The 19,381-nt window shown below is 42.0% G+C and overlaps 2 protein-coding genes across 4 annotated transcripts in view; both read left to right on the forward strand.

The window, feature by feature from the left end:
• slc6a19b (solute carrier family 6 member 19b) overlaps positions 1–7,948 on the forward strand; it is a 9,203-nt gene extending 1,255 nt beyond the window's left edge. Inside the window, exons 2-12 of the mRNA XM_026999090.2 lie at positions 2,385–2,525; positions 2,755–2,892; positions 3,124–3,305; positions 3,904–4,014; positions 4,376–4,488; positions 4,732–4,860; positions 5,194–5,350; positions 5,543–5,747; positions 6,013–6,172; positions 6,338–6,500; positions 7,087–7,948. Coding sequence (XP_026854891.2) covers positions 2,385–2,525; positions 2,755–2,892; positions 3,124–3,305; positions 3,904–4,014; positions 4,376–4,488; positions 4,732–4,860; positions 5,194–5,350; positions 5,543–5,747; positions 6,013–6,172; positions 6,338–6,500; positions 7,087–7,239 — 1,652 coding nt within the window. The 3' untranslated portion in view covers positions 7,240–7,948. The remainder of the gene's footprint in view (positions 1–2,384; positions 2,526–2,754; positions 2,893–3,123; positions 3,306–3,903; positions 4,015–4,375; positions 4,489–4,731; positions 4,861–5,193; positions 5,351–5,542; positions 5,748–6,012; positions 6,173–6,337; positions 6,501–7,086) is intronic.
• A 227-nt stretch (positions 7,949–8,175) lies between these two features.
• On the forward strand, positions 8,176–18,010 carry LOC113570701 (sodium-dependent neutral amino acid transporter B(0)AT3-like). Of its 3 annotated transcripts, XR_004776575.1 has the most exons (14): positions 8,176–8,376; positions 10,082–10,222; positions 10,324–10,461; positions 10,818–10,999; positions 11,108–11,218; positions 11,348–11,460; positions 11,737–11,865; positions 11,964–12,120; positions 12,328–12,532; positions 12,686–12,845; positions 12,992–13,154; positions 14,937–15,135; positions 15,229–15,391; positions 16,260–18,010. XR_004776575.1 is itself a non-coding variant. In XM_026999270.2 (12 exons), the coding sequence occupies exons 1-12, from the start codon at positions 8,196–8,198 to the stop codon at positions 13,552–13,554; spliced, it is 1,875 nt and encodes a 624-aa protein (XP_026855071.2). In that variant the 5' UTR covers positions 8,176–8,195; the 3' UTR covers positions 13,555–13,967. The 3 variants fall into 3 exon arrangements, 1 of the variants encoding a protein (XP_026855071.2); XR_004776574.1 differs by having other exon boundaries at positions 14,937–15,391; XM_026999270.2 differs by lacking the exons at positions 14,937–15,135; positions 15,229–15,391; positions 16,260–18,010 and adding an exon at positions 13,360–13,967.
• The last annotated feature ends 1,371 nt before the right edge of the window (positions 18,011–19,381 follow it).

Below are 19,381 nucleotides of genomic sequence, written 5' to 3' on the forward strand. Positions count from 1 at the left end.
TGTTTGTAATATATTTGCTTTCACATCATTGTGAAATAGGATGTCTCTTCAACAGTTTAATACTGGCCATGATCACTTGAAATGAACATGATTGATTTAAAGTTTACCATATCCAAATTCTGGGTCTACACACACACACACACACACACACACACACAATAGTGATTTAATATTGTAAGGTAATACTGTATTGTTACAACTTCAGATTCAGTGCTTCGTCGGACACTACATCCCTAGGTAAATGTGTTTTGGTCTACAGTTCCTTTTAATGTTTGGAAGACGTTTTTATACTAGATGAAAATGATTTGGCTCATAGCTGTTACTGAAGTTTGTCCACCCATTCACGGCAGACGTTGATAATTATGAACATTTTAATGAAAGTTTGGTCACATTTCTGATGTCTGTTAATGTTTTGCTCTTCTTTCATAGTAGCATAAGTTAATAGATTACTGCCAACTGTGACGGACAGCTGGTCAGGAGAGAAAAGAATGGTATACGAATATATAAGTCTACAAATTTGATCATAAAGTGTCTTTGATGAAACATGATCTGCACATAATATCATTTATACTTACTAATATTTTATCAAATAGTTTCTATAATATATACAGTTAATAAAATGGTAGATTTATTCATCTTTATCAAAGTATTTGGGTTATGGGAATGATAATATTTATCAATATAATATCTAAATATTTATCAATATCATTATGTCTCTTGCTGAGAGATTCTGTTTCAGAATAATGTAAGAATTGGTTCGAAAACCCTTCATAGACTTTACAAACACTTATCATTTCTTTTAACGATGTAACATTTGAGACAAAACCAACCCTTTATGTTCTCTTCATGTTCTCCTGTATTCTCATAGATTATTGGTTGTGGTTTTGTTTTGGCATTGCTGGTTTCCTACATTACTTTAAACATTTTTCCTTTTAGAGTCAAACCTGTTGAGCTTCACACCACTAAACCCATTCAAAGATTAAGCAAAATGTTTACATATTACACTCTTCCTCTGTTGCTCTATACTCGGTAATGGACAGGCCTAGATATGCAGTATATTTGAAATATAATTACAGCATGTGTGAATATTTCTCATTAAATTATATTATCTAATCATTATTACAGCTAATTTAATATAGTAATGTATAAATAATATATATAATAACTATATAACTAAAATAACTATATAATTTACTTAATTCCATTAAATGAATAATATGTGGCTTTACAGACATGTGTACATGTCAAGCTAATGCCAATATGTACAATTTCAGATAAGATGCAGGGAATGATTAATTTTTCACTTTTAACTTTAATTAAGTTACATGTTTGTAATCTTGAGAAAGACCTCACCCCATGTACTTGATAAGCTTAATGAGTCACACCACTTTGTGTGTGTGTGTGTGTGTGTGCGTGAGGGGCAGTGTTTTTGGTTGATAATAAGCCAAAGCTATTAATCTGTTTCTAGAGCAGATTTACCATGCCAAATACATACTCTTCTTTGTCCAACTCACACCTTTCATGGAACATTTACCACATAAACCGTGGTTAATGTAAGCCTTTTCTGTCAGATCGCAGTTCAAGGGTGACGGAACACTTACAGGCGTTAGCTCAGCCGAAGTAAAAATGGTTGATATTGCACATCCCAGTGGACACTGAACATCACGCAAGCATCAGCACTTCTGAATAGCTAGCATTGGTGGTAGATAAAGTGACAACTGTTATAGCATTAAGCAAGCAAAACAAAATCCAGCTCCCATGTGTGTGTGTGTGTGTGTGTGTGTGTGTGTGTGTGATATGGTCAGTTTTTAAAAAAAACTCTTCCTCTGTGAGTGGCTAAATGCACTCACTTAAACCCTTTATCGCCTGTGTAAACACATCCTTACAAAAGCTCACCAGAGTTACTGAGCGAACCACCATCACATGTAACTGGGTGTGTCCAAACCTCAGCCTCAGATGATACTGATTGGTCAGTGCTGTGCTGAAGGCAACACCCAGAACGACAGAGGAGCTGATAAGAACGTCTGCACATTCAACACTGCTGACCACCTGCAATCAGCATTTCTGAAAGAACAAATAATTAGACATCTGATCCTTGATTGCTTTCTGAACAGAACGTCCTCCAAAGTACAATATGTTTTCCAGCATCGGATGGTATTCACATGTTTCCCAGGCTTTAACACCTGTGACTCAGAATCAAGTCTTCCATACTGACTGCGGTGCGGTCCAAAACTAGGGCCCGACATCCCCAACTACAAATAATACCCATCAGTCAAACGTCTGTTTGGAAAGGTTTAGAATGAAATATCTTTCACCTAACATACAGACATTTGATTCCAAATGTGTGACCTTAACTGTTCTTTACCTTTATTGCTCTCCATCAGGCGCCTTCATGATCCCTTTCTTGATCCTGCTGGTGCTTGAGGGCATTCCACTCCTTCACCTGGAGTTCGCCATTGGCCAGCGCCTGAGGAAAAGCAGTGTGGGAGTCTGGAGAACTGTTAGTCCCTACATGGTCGGAGTAGGTGAGATAAGGTGCATGACACCATCTTGACCAGAAGTGGGAAAGAAGTCAAGGTTTTAAAGCCAGTTCTCAGCTCACGTTCTGATTTGCAGTGAGAATCTGAAAATGAGTTGGAATTTTAGACTCGAACTCCTGCTGCTAATCCCGAGTCGAATTTGCTCCGCACTCTCCACTCCTGTCTAAGCGGTCATTTAGTGGGCTGTTCAGAGCTGCTACGCTTCTCTACGCAGGTATCGCATCCATGTTCGTGTCCTTGCTGGTCAGTCTCTACTACAACACCATCATCGCCTGGGTCATGTGGTACTTCTTCAACTCCTTCCAGGAACCTCTGCCCTGGAGCCAGTGCCCCTTAAATGAAAATAGAACAGGTACAACCGCCACAAGTCACCACAAAGCATGACCGTGGCGGTGCAACTCTCGTCTGTCTCTCGTCTGTGGTGAAATGTGAAACGTGAATCGGCACCGATATATCCTTTCAGCTATATAACCACTAAACCAGTAAATTAGGCATTCTGGAATGCTTCTAATCAAATGACATCTGCACTGTCCCATACTTCCTCTTCATGATTCCTTCATTGTACACGTGACTCTGTCGTCAGGTCTGGTGTCGGACTGCGCAAGGAGCTCTCCTGTGGATTATTTCTGGTACAGGAAGACCCTGAATGTCACCCCGGCCATAGACGAGACAGGCGGTCTGCAGTGGTGGATGGTACTCTGTCTGATTGCGGCGTGGGGCGTGCTTTATGTCTGCTGCATCCGTGGGATTGAGACCACTGGGAAGGTATCATCACTCTCACACATGTCACACACCACATGGTACTACTAAAGCTTCAAACTGTGGACTTCTTAAACACAAAGTGTTTAACAGGCAGTATAAATGTGATTCATACTTTCTCAAAAGATGCTGATTACATACTAGCAGTAATTATTGCAGTGTCATTAAGGATTGTTTTCAAAAGCACACTGATACGGTGTTATAAAATTTCTGCGCTGCATAAATACAGATTGGCAAGGACATTCGAAGCCAATATCGCTTCTACCAATATCAGTCTTAACATTTTTAATTGCCTTGCAAGTACATCAAGTAAGTATAGAATGATCATACTTAAAAATGTAGAACCGCATTCCGATTTAAATGAAATCTACAGAAATATTGTGTATTTCTAAATACTGTGGTCGATAAGGATCATCTGAGTCTTTTTACTGCCGACTATATAGATAGCAATATTGTTGTGTAAGAATTTGGACTCATAAAAAGATTTAACACACCACGGCTTTTAAAATGTATAACCTAAGAACTACAGACACAGGGCAGCAGCCTGTGGAAACTATGAGACGTATCAGACCAGAGATGGGAACCCTGTCTGTCTCTTGCACAGGCGGTGTACGTGACCTCCACATTACCCTACTTGGTACTCACTATTTTCCTCATCAGAGGACTGACCCTGAAAGGTTCCGTCGATGGAATCAAATTTCTCTTCATGCCAGATGTGAGTGTCATTCAGCACAAACTCAACGACTTCTAACCAGTGCAGAATAACCGTTTACTATTCGAAACTAAACTATTCGAATTCCCTTGGGAGTTATGTGATATGTATCTAAGTGTGAAGGACACTGAAGAGAATTCTGCTATATTTTATACTGCTTGATTGTTTGCTATATTCGTATGTACGCAGGTATGTAAATGTCTGTTTGTCAGTGGTGGTGATGGGTGTGTGTGTGTGTGTGTGTGTGTGTGTGTGTGTGTGTGTGTGTGTGTGTGTGTGTGTGTGTGTGTGTGTGTGTGTGTGTGTGTGTGTGTGTGTGTGTGTGTGTGTGTGTGTGTGTGTGTGTGTGTGTGTGTGTGTGTAGCTTGCTGAGTTAGCAAACCCCACTACCTGGCTGGACGCAGGGGCTCAGGTGTTCTACTCCTTCTCTCTGGCCTTTGGGGGTCTCATCTCCTTCTCCAGCTACAACTCTGTGCAGTGAGTCACAAAACATCCCCAACATCTCACATTCAGCTGAACTGTTTCAAAGATTTTCACAAATACAAACAGAAGGCAGTTCAAGCAAAGGAAATTGTTTCATCTTAGAATTGCAGACAATGCAGGTAGAATATCCGTTACACCGCTGGACAGAGACGAATGAGAGAAATGCTAAATTATATTCTTGACTTTATTAAAATGTGCTTTGTCCTGTAATAAAGTGCATGTGTGTCTATGTCTCAGTAATAACTGCGAGCAGGATGCTGTCATCATCTCCATCATTAACGCCTTCACCTCGATCTTCGCTGCCACTGTCATCTATACCATCATCGGCTTCAGAGCCACAAAGAGATTTGACGACTGCTTGGGAGGGTATGTGCCTGTGTTATATTCTGCTAATCTGTAAAATTATGACAAATTATACACTACAGATGGGATAGCTAGAGATTAGGTTTTAAAAAGCTGGAGCATTCCTTAAACCACAGACAACTGTCTTCTTCTAAACACATCTGTCCTGCAGAAACATCCTGATCCTTCTAAACACATCTGTCCTGCAGAAACATCCTGATCCTTCTAAACACATCTGTCCTGCAGAAACATCCTGATCCTTCTAAACACATCTGTCCTGCAGAAACATCCTGATCCTTCTAAACACATCTGTCCTACAGAAACATCCTGATCCTTCTAAACACATCTGTCCTGCAGAAACATCCTGACCCTTCTAAACACATTTGATCTGCCAGAAACCAACATCACCGTGCATAACTACGACCAGGTTCTGCGTGACCTTAACGCCACCCATCCAAACATCATCCAGGACCTAAACCTGCCGACCTGCAACCTGAACACCTTCCTCAGCGAGGTACACCCATTATTAGAGTCACACACCGAAAAATGGGGAGTATCTCCTGCCAAAGCAGACTGTTTGCATGGGTTTTATTTAGTCCTTCTCTACTAGGACCCAGATTAAAATTCATGACAGGCTAGAGACCTCGCTGCTCCCTTGTAAGATTATACAAGCACCTCCCTCGCTAACGGCTCACTGCCTGCACAGGGCGTGGAGGGCACTGGTTTGGCCTTCATTGTCTTCACTGAGGCCATCACCAAGATGCCCCTGTCGCCCCTGTGGGCCGTCCTGTTCTTCATCATGCTGTTCTGCCTCGGACTCTCCTCCATGTTCGGCAACATCGAAGGAGTGCTGGTTCCCCTGCAGGACCTGGGGGTCTTCCCGAAGAGCTGGCCCAAAGAAGCCATTTCAGGTACTGCACATCCATGTCCTCACAGCCCGCCTTTTATTCAGGTTTAAGTTACTGTTCAAAAAAAAAAAAGAAAGTCAAAGGTGCTAAAATCTTAAACGACACATAAAACGTTACGCACGTAAATGTAATATATTTACGTCCCTGTCCTTATCCTTCTCGCAACACGTCCCATGAGTGATTCTTTGCATGTAGAATGAAATACATATAAAAATGTCGGTTAAAGGTTTAAATATCTAAACCTGGAGATTATCATTTTTTTCTCCAGGTGTGACGTGTTTGGTGTGTTGCTGTCTTGGCCTGATATTTGTTCAGGGATCAGGGGATTACTGGCTGGCACTCTTCGACAGTTTCGCTGGCTCAATCCCTCTCCTCATTGTGGCTTTCTGCGAGATGGTTGGAGTGGTGTATATCTATGGTGTAGACAGGTAAGTGAAGAAACGCATATTCCACACCTTTGATAAAACTAGTTTGTTGCTTTGTCTACATTTTCTGAATCACATCCGCGGTGTTCTGGAGTGCACTTGCCGCGTTTAATATTGTCAGAGACTGAAGAGCGGGGCAAAACCAGAGAATGTGCGCTTTGTAAACAGGTTCAATGAAGACCTTGTCTTCATGATCGGTCACAAGCCCAACATCTTCTGGCAAGCCACCTGGCGAGTCATCAGCCCCCTCGTCATGCTGGTCATCTTCCTCTTCTACTTTGTCACCACCATTTCCAAGGAGCTCTTCTACATCGCCTGGGACCCTGAATCGGTGAGATCCCTCCCAGCTCCACGAATGTTGCGGGCCTGCAGCGCATACTTAGGCAGAGATATGGTATGAGGGAGGGAAGAGGGAGGTCCGATCCCTGATAAGGTTTTACTGCGTGCGTCGGGCACCGCTCGCGTTGTAACGAGGTTTACATAAGAAAGTCGGGAAGAAGAAAGGCAGAAAGGAGGGCAGCGAAGGAACAGTGAGCGAGGCTGAGGTAGGGAGAGTTCTGGTCTCCTCACTTCGGTAGGTACAGTGAGTTCTAAGGCAGGTACAGGACTGACATCACCAAAGAGCAGGGGGGGGGAAAGGCTATGGAGAAACAGAAGTAGTTCAATACAAAACACAGCGAAGAAACGAACAATATAGGTTTTGTCCATATGTCTCGTTAATGGACGGGGAAGAATAATAATAAAACTAATAAATGATAAGTATAAATACATGTGAAAATGTCATTTAAATATAATAAAGTAAAATAAAATGACATTATAATGTTACTGTTATAAATCAGCATAAGCAATAAAAAAGATGAGACAAAGTGTTTTGGAGATGGTAACCGTGAGTCTGGAAGTATCTTTCTGTCTTACAGGAGAAATTTCCTACTTTAGAGAAGAAGCCCTATCCATCGTGGATTTATGTCATAATCTTCATCTTGGCTGGGATTCCCAGCCTTTCTGTACCTGGCGCAGCCATTTTCATGGCTATTCGGAAATGGCGAGATAAGGCGTACTCTGGCAATTAGATGAGAAGCACAGATCCAAAGCTGACGCCATACAGGACTGGGTGATGTTATTGTTTTACATTTTGGCTATTGGCATTATTTCCTTCACATTGTTATCCAGACCACTTATGTCTGCAATGACATGCTCATGGCTACAATTCCAAGACGGGCTCACATCTCTAACTGGTTCTATGAATCCTGTAGGATTATTCTGTTTCTTGCACAGACGTACCATGTACCACGAGTGCATGATTTTTCATATTTTTAAAGGAACACCCCATATATTAGTTCCAGGGATCATTTTCCAGATATCATTTGTAATTACTGAGCCAAATGCTACAGCACCTTATTTATTTTCTAACAAATATTTTCAAGATATTTTAATTTCCTTTATATCATTCAGACCTGTTTTATTTAATTCATATTCAAAACACATAAATATGCTTTAGATATGTGGATTTTGTTGTCATGTTTTCATGCAGCCAGGTTTTCTTGAAATAAATATCTTTTCATATGGATTTCTAGAAATTACTAGTTTTCTTGTGAAGAAATTGACTACAAATTGACTACTATTTTGTGTAACATCAGTATTACAACTTAAACAATGCCATTGGAGGGATGTGCATAAATGTACACATAGTTAACACCTCATTAATATGGCTTCATGGATTCAATAAGTAAAAAATTAACTACAGGATGTAGCACAGAGCACCATTAAATAAACAAAGGACTGACAGGAACGTTTCTTGCTCTCAGTGATTTGTGAGTGTGTGTGCTTCCTGGTTTAACCTGGCCTCAGCTGCAAGGGGAAACACAGAACTGCAGCTCTGCAGCAGTGCGAGATCAAGCCAGAGCATCTAGACTCCTCCTCTCCTCCTAAAAAAAAAATGTCAGTAAATTAGAAAGGAACTGACGGAGCTTCTGCGCAGAGGAAATAAAGCTTGTGTGCAACTGAGCTGCAAACAGCGACTCACAGGATGGATGACGGTGAACGTGCAAAAGACATAGAGCTGCGCCGAGCTCCGGAGGAGCCCCCGAACACGGATGAGCGGCCCAAGTGGGACAACAAGGTCCAGTACCTGCTGACATGCATCGGGTTCGCGGTTGGGCTGGGCAACGTGTGGCGGTTCCCCTACCTATGCCAGGTGTACGGGGGAGGTAAGAGGCTGCTGATGTCTTGGTAGTCGAGCTGCATTTATTTAAGTGCCAAAAAAAGATGGAAGCCTCACGTGATGGTTTATATGTTGGAGGGGGTTATGCTTTCACAAAATAGGACGAGGGAAATCGACAAGGTTCTTCTTGTGTATTAGTATAATAATGAACGCCTGATGTGTCGTGAACTGTACCTTAACTACATAAATCCATTAATCGGGATTAATAATATAAGGGATTAGCATGCATGTGAAGTTGACCCAAAAGATAACAAGAATTTTAAAAAGTATTGGTTTGGAATTTTGACAACTTGAAAATTATATTACCAATTTAAGAGATAAATGATTCATACACATTTTCCTTGTTAAACATTATGATTTCCATTGTTTTTATAATGTACCCTGCTGAGTATGTTAAGTTAATTTTCCATTCTCCTAGTACTGGTATTCTCACAGACGGTAGGTACATCATTATGTTTTTAAGATGCATTAACTGTTAAACTACTGGAAAAAAGTAGCGCGACTACGACCTATAACATCGCATGCAGTGGTGTACCCAAGGCACTGAGCGGAGCTTGTTAAAAGGAAAACTTCACGGACAGTTTGTGCAGACATGAACAGTCTGATAAACGTCTGTGAAGATATTCCAAAAGAAATACTCCTCAAATGAAATATTACCCTTTAAAATTAATTAAAAACATTGATTTTAACACAAAATTAATCCTGTTTGTAAAAGACTTTTCCATTTCAGTGAAAATATGGCACCTAGTTAAATAATGTAAATTACAAACTTGCCTTGCTAAGTATTTGTGGGTTCAGGTGTCAGAACTCAGCAAAACCTGCTTAGTTTTTTATGTTGGTTATTGCTCCATATCAGTTTTTCATTTGCTACTCAAGATCAAAAATAATTTATTTTTCCTGTTCAGGCAGCAAAGTTTCTGAGGAAAATGTATACAAATGTACAGTATAACAAAGTGTAAAAAAACCCAAAAAACTTCTTGCCAGCACACATAGCACATTAGCAAGGCATACTATCAGAGCCCGTTATATAGACAGATATGGTTAAAATGGCTGTGATATTTGCACATTCAGAAACGTTCACCCACAGATTAATGGCACGTTGTCAAGAGTAAATATAGATAAATAGGTAGATACAGGAATCAGTCCATTTAGCGCACTGCTTAAAGTGGAAGAAAACTGGTAAGTAGTTATGTTAAATCATGTTAAATCGAGTGCAGAGCAAATACACCATGAAGTACAAATAGCTCTATAAGTCCCCCTGGTACAGCAGGCCTCTATTACAGATATTTTTTTGATTATCATCAACCACAGTGAGAAAAACGCAGTCCTTATAATGCTTTACACTACAGAATTAAAGAGAACAGCAAGACATTACAGACATATTACAGAATATTTAATGAATCTGTGCTCTCAGTCAATGTAACATTCTCACTTAGAGATGCACGAATCCACCCAGAAAAAGTGTTACCCAGTACTTTATGGGTGTATTCTAGTGTGATGTTCTGCTGAGATACCTGTGAGAGTTCTGCATTTCGAATGCTACAATGGCATGCGTAACAACTGCAGTGGCGGAGTGCTGTAACATACGAGTAGAAAATCTTCCCCCCCAGGGCCTACACGCTCACTGGCCCGTCACCCGGCTAGCCGTCGTGGGCCACAGCGGTGCACTCACATGTCGTGCTGTTGTCCAGGTGCGTTCCTGATCCCGTACCTCATCGCGTTGCTGCTGGAGGGCCTGCCGCTGCTTCACATGGAGCTGGCCATCGGGCAGAGGCTCCGCATGGGTAGCATAGGTGTCTGGAACTCGATCTCACCGTACCTCGGAGGAGTGGGTGGGTGTGTTTTCAGATCTGATGCAGCGCTATCAGAGGCGTAACCGACAGTGAACGCATTCGTTGGACTTACTGCATGGCTTTTCGTGCTGTGTGTGCAGGTGTGGCGTCCCTGACCGTCTCTTTTTTAGTGGGTTTGTTCTACAATACTATACTCGCCTGGGTTCTGTGGTACTTGTTCCATTCGTTCCAAAACCCGTTACCTTGGCAGTCTTGTCCCACCAAGGCCAATCACACTGGTAAGCCACAAACAGCGTCACGTCAATTCAAGAAACAGCTAGACCAGGAATTACATAACACTCTCCTAACCCCAACCCCAACCCCAAGCCCCCAACCTGCAGATTTCACTTCCAACCGAAATTTCACACTATTTCGCTAATCAAGGATTTCTGATAGCAATAGTTAGATAGATCAGGTGTGGTAGATCTCCAGGAGCAGGGTTGATGACCACTGATCTAGCCATTCATTAACATTTAATTCTGTACATTACGAATTTGACAGCTGTGTTTTATTATTCCAAACTCAAATCAGTGCACGCACATGTTCCACATGCTTTATAATGCCACACGGCCTTTTTTTTTTTTTTTTGGCTCAGGCCTTTTGGAGGAATGTGAGAGGAGCACGCCAGTGAACTACTTCTGGTACAGAGTGACGCTGAACATCACTACAGACATCGCGGTCAGCGGGGATCCACAGTGGTGGCTCGTGGTGTGTCTGGCTTTAGCCTGGTGTATCGTCTACATCTGCTTCATCCGGGGCATCGAGACCATTGGCAAGGTCAGGACGCCTTCTGCACAGTAGCTTCATCATACACTTCCAATAAATCTCCAATATGTGGGAAGCGCAGCAGTGAAGCCACAGAGAAATCCGTGTGTCCTGCTGTAGGCAATATATGTCACAGCCACCTTCCCCTATCTGGTGCTGACGATCTTCCTGATCCGGGCCTTGACCCTGCCTGGGGCTATGCTTGGACTGCACTACCTCTTCACCCCCAACGTGAGTTCATGCTTCTCTTCTGGAGCCTCATAGCACAGTGCCACAATTCCATTTTTTTCCAATTGCTAATTAATGAGAGGATTTTTGAGAGTACAGACAAGTCATTCCTAATGCACTTCCTCCTGACAGTGGGAAACCCTGAAGAACCCCACAGTGTGGCTGGATGCTGCCACACAGATTTTCTTCTCTCTGTCTCTGGCCTTTGGGGGGTTGATTGCATTTTCCAGTTATAATCCACAAAAGTAAGACATTGTTACATGCCTGAAAGGTTTCTGTTTTAGAAATCTATAAAATATATACATTTAGAAGATTCTTATCTTCATACTGAATGCAAGTATTGCATCAAAAATTCATTTTAAGTATACAAGTAATATAGAAGCAAGAACCTCACATTCTTTTTTTACTTTCTTACAAGTAAATAGATTAGTACATGCGGATTACGTTTGAATTATGAATGCGCACATGCGTAAATCCACTGTGTGTGACTCATGGTCGTAAATTCACGGCCATTCCCTCAGGAACAACTGTGAACGAGACGCCCTTATAGTTGGATGCATCAACAGTGCAACGTCAATTTACGCATCGATACCCATTTTTGCTATCCTGGGATTCAAGGCGCAGTCCAACTACAACGACTGTCTAAATGAGTAAGCACTGAAGCAGATTATTTATAGAAAAAATGCTCTAAGAACATCTGGAGTGCTTAGCACTTATATATATTTTCTTCTTGTATTCATGTTTTCAGTAATATTTTAAGCTTGATCAACACTTTTAATATTGCGGACGGGAATGTGACAGAGAACAATTATGGGGAATGGCTGTCCTATCTTAATTCCACAAATCCATACGAAGTGGAACAACTTCATCTAAAGACATGCGACCTCCAAACCCTTCTTGACCAGGTAATTTTATTTTATTTTAAGGCCATAATGGGGTCTGCTATGAGAACCACAGAGGACATCATTATTGGGTTAAAATCATTTTAGAATCTTCACTGTTTGAATTAAGGAAAGCCCTTATTTTCTATTTGAAGAAATGCATAAAATGTGAGGGTTGTTAAAGGTATGAGTTCATTAAACGTCTCTGGGTTTGTGCTCTTTGCCTCTCAGAGCGCCTCAGGCACTGGCTTGGCCTTCATCGTGTTCACTGAGGCGGTCATAAAGATGCCCGGCTCCCAGGTCTGGGCAGTGCTCTTCTTTATCATGCTCTTCACGCTGGGTCTCTCGTCGATGTTTGGAAATCTAGAGGGTGTCTTGACCCCTCTGCTGGACCTGCACTTGGTGCCCAAGTGCATTCCTAAAGAGATTTTCACAGGTACAAAACCTTTTCACTAAGATTGTATTATTTATAAGATTACTAATGAGTCAGCTGTCTAGGAGAAATTTATCTATCAGGTGACTATTTTTGTGAGGAACTATCAAAGATCATGTTGGTGTATAAATGACATCCCCTCATTTTTCTCTGTAGGTCTCATCTGCGTAGTCTCCTTCACAGTGGCCCTCATCTTCACTCTGGGCTCTGGGAACTACTGGCTGGAAATTTTTAATAACTATGTGGGCTCCCTTCCTCTGCTGGTCATTGCCTTCTTTGAGATCACAGCCGTGATCTACATCTACGGTGCCAATAGGTGCACTGGGCAAACTTTCAGAATTGAACAACAGAATATACAGTGTGCACTCTTTACTAGCTAAGTTCCTGTTTGACAGGACACTTATTAACCAACTCCACTGAACCACTAATTGATAAGGTCTCGTTCTGTTTGTGTGTGCTCAGATTTAGTGACGATATCGAGTGGATGACAGGACACAGGCCCAACCTGTACTGGCAAGCTACATGGAGGGTGATCAGTCCACTAATGTTGCTGGTAGTTTTCCTGGCTTATGTGGTGGTGCAGGCACAAGACAAGCCCACCTATGAAGCATGGAACCCACAATATGTAAGAACCTCCCACTTTTATGGCTTTCAGTACAAGCGTTGATGTCATTCTGCCATTGTATTACTGTTTTGGCCCGGGTTGGAAAAAGAATGTAATTTGGGACAGTTAATACATCATCAAATAGTAATGTTGGAATGGCACTGGTGACAAATAACCTACAGAATGAGAGGACTGGCAGAAAACATTATTCCTCTGCATGTTCCAGGTGAACTTCCCTGCACCTGAGGTGCTGGCCTATCCAGACTGGGTCTATGCCATCTGTATACTCCTGGCAGCTGTTCCCTGCTCCTTCATTCCGCTGTGGGCACTTTATCAGTTCATTCCATTTGTATATAAACGTTTGGCAGACAGACAACTGAAAAACCCCTTTGCTACGGATGGGTATGATGTGGAAACGTAGAGATTAACATACTCCAGCCCAGGGTGGAACCACTGACCTCCTGTGGAGACGGAACATGGCTCCAAATTTGGTGTGCCGACCTCTGTCAAACCACAGACATTCACGTCACATGTGCAGGAAGCTGTTTTTACTGATTTTATCTGATGTTTCCTATACCCATGTACTACCAAAACAACAGAAAGTCACAATATACTGCGCCATATTTTCAGTCAGATCTTATTTTTGACAGCATATGCTTCATTAATTTATGTTGTAACGCTGTGACTGTATTTCCAGTAGCATTCTGTTCTGTCTTTAATGTTTTTATATATTTCAGTGTCATGGTGATCTTATTACTGTGGTTCACATACATATACTGACAGTTTTTCTTCTAACAGTGATAAGATATTGGTCAATAAACAGACATATTCCAATATAGTTTCTCTGAAGACCTAACTTGGCATGATATTGTCTGATTATAAGTTAGGCATCGATTGCTATGATACACAATAATGGTTCATAAATGACACCATTAGTCCAAATCAAGAATATGTACAAATACATTTGTACCTCACGCAGATCATTTTTTTTTCTTTTTCTTCAGGATACCCTACTTAAGTAAAAAAACAAATAAAATAAGACATTTTATAATGAAAATACCGTAGTTTAATATATTATATAATATTTGATTGTGCAATATAAATAAAATTATAGAATAAAAAAAATAACCAATAATAAAAAAAAATAATGGAATGGTGCAGGAAACAAGGGAGGAAGCAGGATATTGCACAAGCAGCTCAAAAGCATGATCCCACAAAACAGCTCAGAAAGATGAACCACATATGTTGATTATTCAGTATCACATGATACCTGAGCTCAAGTTTACAAGCTTGGATTTCTGATAACAGCCTAATGAAATATCATCTACTTGCTGTGCACTTGAAAACAGGCCCAATAATGCTGTTTAATGTGTGTTACTGTTGCATACCTAGGGGATTATTATTCTACAGATCAGTTTTTGTCTGAGAGATAATATAAGAGTTGAGTTCAACTTCCATTAAACATAAACCATGCCAGACAGGAAAGTTTTGACTCTAATTCTGTGCATTACATGTGTATTCTTACATTTAAACTAAAGTCTAAAATTCTTGTACTTTCCTACAATTTTGAATATCTTTCTCTCTCTCTCTCTCTCTCTACACACACACACACACACACACACACACACACACACAAACACACACACTATGCATTTGTCCAGTTTAAGCCACACCAGTTTGAGAGCAGTCGTTGTCCTCTGTAGAATGAGAAGATGAGAAAACAAGCAGGAGTATACACTAGGTGGGCCACAGTGTTGAATGTTGTATCTTGACTGCATCCTAATTTACATCACTGTCATTCAGATAAGGGTTCCTTAAGGCAAGGAGTGTCTGTCAGTGAGGATAAGAGGAGCGCTCTGCCGCAGGTTTCTCACCGCTAGCAGGGAGGGCTGGAGAGCGAACTACCGCCAGCCCGTCTTCCTGGCTGGCACGGGCCTGGCCTTCTTCTACAAAACTGTACTGGGCTTCGACTGCATCACCATCGGCTATGACTGCACGCGGGGTGAGAGTGGCACACTGCTCAGGCTGCTCATGGCCGTCTCAAGTCCACTGAACCACTAATTGATAAGGTCTCGTTCTGTTTGTGTGTGCTCAGATTTAGTGACGATATCGAGTGGATGACAGGACACAGGCCCAACCTGTACTGGCAAGCTACATGGAGGGTGATCAGTCCACTAATGCTGCTGGTAGTTTTCCTGGCTTATGTGGTGGTGCAGGCACAAGACAAGCCCACCTATGAAGCATGGAACCCACAATATGTAAGAACCTCCCACTTTTATGGCTTTCAGTACAAGGGTTGATGCCATTCTGCCATTGTATTACTGTTTTGGCCCGGGTTGGAAAAAGAATGTAATTTGGGACAGTTAATACATCATCAAATAGTAATGTTGGAATGGCACTGGTGACAAATAACCTACAGAATGACAGGACTGGCAGAAAACATTATTCCTCTGCATGTTCCAGGTGAACTTTCCTGCACCTGAGGTGCTGGCCTATCCAGCACAAAACATCTCACAAAAGCATAAACCCACAAAATAGCTCAGAAAGATGAACCAAATATGTTGATTATTCAGTATCACATGATACCTGAGCTCAAGTTTACAAGCTGGATTTCTGATAACAGCCTAATGAAATATCATCTACTTGCTGTGCACTTGAAAACAGGTCCAATAATGCTGTTTAATGTGTGTTACTGTTGCATACCTAGGGGATTATTATTCTACAGATCAGTTTTTGTCTGAGAGATAATATAAGAGTTGAGTTCAACTTCCATTAAACATAAACCATGCCAGACAGGAAAGTTTTGACTCTAATTCTGTGCATTACATGTGTATTCTTACATTTAAACTAAAGTCTAAAATTCTTGTACTTTCCTACAATTTTGAATATCTTTCTCTCTCTCTCTCTCTCTCTCTCTCTCTCTCTCTACACACACAAACACACACACACAAACACACAAACACACACACTATGCATTTGTCCAGTTTAAGCCACACCAGTTTGAGAGCAGTCGTTGTCCTCTGTAGAATGAGAAGATGAGAAAACAAGCAGGAGTATACACTAGGTGGGCCACAGTGTTGAATGTTGTATCTTGACTGCATCCTAATTTACATCACTGTCATTCAGATAAGGGTTCCTTAAGGCAAGGAGTGTCTGTCAGTGAGGATAAGAGGAGCGCTCTGCCGCAGGTTTCTCACCGCTAGCAGGGAGGGCTGGAGAGCGAACTACCGCCAGCCCGTCTTCCTGGCTGGCACGGGCCTGGCCTTCTTCTACAAAACTGTACTGGGCTTCGACCGCATCACCATCGGCTATGACTGCACGCGGGGTGAGAGTGGCACACTGCTCAGGCTGCTCATGGCCGTCTCAGCCACAGCCTGCCTGCAGGTTATGGTGCTTTACTAAAATGCGCAGGACGCTGAGGCTTGTAGACACTGGGAGTGTTTCTAGTGGCTTGCCTGCTGCTGTGTGTTCTCCGTGTTCGCCCCTGGCAGCCCCATGGACCCGGGCTTGCCAACGGTCGGGAAACAGATTGGGTGCAGACAGCATGTCATGGGAAGGGCTCAGCAGGAACAACGCTCTTCTGCAGGGTGGCAGCAACCAGCCGCTGCCGCATGACTGCTTCTCCATTCTCTGGGCCAACAACACTGCGCTTTTCGAAAACACTCCTCGAGGAGCCCCGAGTACTGCATGCTCACCACTCTGCTGTTCCTCGGAATGATCATGGCCCAAGTCCATGAGCAGAGTGATCGTGTGCTCCGTCTCTTGTGCCTTTAGGACTCCACCCCCCACCCCCCCAATACACTGAGGTAATAAAATACATTTATTTCAACTGACTAGCTTTACGCAATGTTAGAAGCTGTCAGTGTTTCCATCTGTTGTTGATGAGAGCCCTGCTGACTAGCTAACGCCTCTGACCTACAGGGAAGGTAACGTTAGTGTCAATACACTACTAACATTAGCTATCATAGTTAAGTTACCTGGAAGGGTCAAGGGCATATTCAACAAACATTAATGTTTTTATATTTTGTTATGTTTGTTCGAAATCCCACGTGAAGTCTTAGTAATGTGTCAGTCATTGTAGTGATACATGTGAACATCTAGAGAGTAGTAGATTTAAATAATTGCATATTTGTATAGTATCCTTTGCAGCTGTACTGGCTTATGGTAAATGACATTATTAGTGTCAGTTTGAAAAAGTGAAAGCACATTTTTATGAGTCCGCACTTGTCAGCTTTCATTCACAATAAGTGGAAGGGTGACAGTGGCATTCAGCGTTTTTTTGGGCAACTTCAGAAAAAAAAGAAAAGTAAGCTGTGAGAAAATGAGCACTAGTCAGATGATATAAGTATACTTAATTTTTCCTGACATCATAATGAACAGTCAGATAAGAAATTGTCAGCAATCCATTCCTGAGCATCACGGCAGGAAATACCAGTTGTTTATCGATAATATTTTTCATGTTCTCTCTGGTTCATTCAAAGTAGAGAAAGAAAGTGAGAGGGAGAGTATGAGGATGCTGACAGGTCAGGCAGAGGTGGTGACTTGCAAGTGAGTGAGATCACACAATGCCATTACACTAGCCCAGTCCTGATGTACAGACTCCTGTTAGCCTTCACATATCCATCAAGTCTTTCTTGTCACTAGTTTAGTGATAATACTTGTGATGAAATTTCTTTCAGCTCTGGTTCATTCAGAGTAAAGAGAGAGAGCATGAGGGCAGTAACGGGGATATGGAGTAATGGGGATATGGAGGTGAGTGAGAAAAGAAGCAAACATTGATGGTTCAGACAAAGTAATGACATCATAACAGTCTCATCCTAATGTTAACTTAAGATATTTAAATAATATTAATGTTATATGATAAAAATAATAATATAAGGAAAATAAATGAGCCATAAATGAAAGCCCCAAATTAAAATGGGGATGTGGTAATTAATAAAACAACTGAATAAATAACTAATAAGAAATAAGAGGAAAGTGGATGACTGAGTGACAGAGTTAGTGAAGTCCTGCCCCCTGGGGAGATTTGCTCCTCCAATATTCAGTTCATGGCTACAGCCTTGACGTAACCTACATCACATGAGGTTATTTTAAAAGCTACAAGTGTGTAAGCTAACAAACCCTCTCATAAGCAAAGGAAATTTAAAAAAAAGAAGACTTTCCCCACCTGAAATACTATTATAATGTTCTGAGCACATGCAAAGACGGAGTCGCTCGCAGTAAGACGAATGCAACTTTATTAGCCCACAAACAGGCCAAGGCCAAGGCCAAGGCCAAGGTCAAGGCCAAGGTCAAGGCCAAGGTCAAGGTCAAGGTCAAGGTCAAGAACCGAAGACCGGGCAAAGAGCGTTATCCAAAACACAGACGCTCCAAAACGGAACCCGAGCCAATGGGACTTACCTACCGAGAGCGCTTATATACAGAAAGACTAACGAGGACCAACGCGCTGCAGGTGATTACAGTAACAGGAGGCGGTACTAAGCAGGGGGCGGAGCCGACAGGGACCAAAACAAGGAAGTAAACAAACATGGTGGCGTCGCTGTGGGAACCGCGACGCCAGCTACGTCAGAAGCACGATGTCATAGAACACTGATAGCGTCTAAATTCTAAAGTCATTTCCAAACATTCATTCGGAACACAGTCACAGCAAGGTGAACGTAGCGACAGTGTTACTAGTTTATGTTTTCAAACAAAACCACGAAACAATTCTGGACTTTAAAAAATGTTCCCGGTCATTAAGCTGCATCGGGTCGACTGCAAAGGTATGTACATACAAAATATTTTACTTCACTGTATTTTTAGAACAAACCCCCAAGTTGGAAGAAAACATTTAACATGAAGGAAGCATGTTTGTGCTTGTGCCACCTTTGTCAGATTTGCCAAAATGACACATGCCACTTGCAAAAAACAGACCCACATGACCCATTTCATTGCAAAACCAGCAACAGTGGAGACCTGGCGAATTTTTTTCTTTCCTCAGTGTGCGGATCCAATCTGCATGATTGTGTTCAGTGTGGTGTCCCTCTGACCCTTACTGAGAAAGCACCAAGTGAAACCACTGGGCCTCAGCCCCCCGTCAACAATGAGGTAGAGGATGCAGGTCAGGTACCTCTCCCACCTCTCCCAGAAAGCCCCCAGCATCAGGGTGAACAGGCTGAAGAGTCAGAGGATGAAAGCGATTCTGATGATGATGAAGCTGATAATGATGATGACTGGACTCTTCAGCAGCAGAGCAATTTCTCATTTCA

The sequence above is a fragment of the Electrophorus electricus genome, chromosome 10 (assembly GCF_013358815.1).
Source record: "Electrophorus electricus isolate fEleEle1 chromosome 10, fEleEle1.pri, whole genome shotgun sequence".
NCBI lineage: Eukaryota > Metazoa > Chordata > Actinopteri > Gymnotiformes > Gymnotidae > Electrophorus > Electrophorus electricus.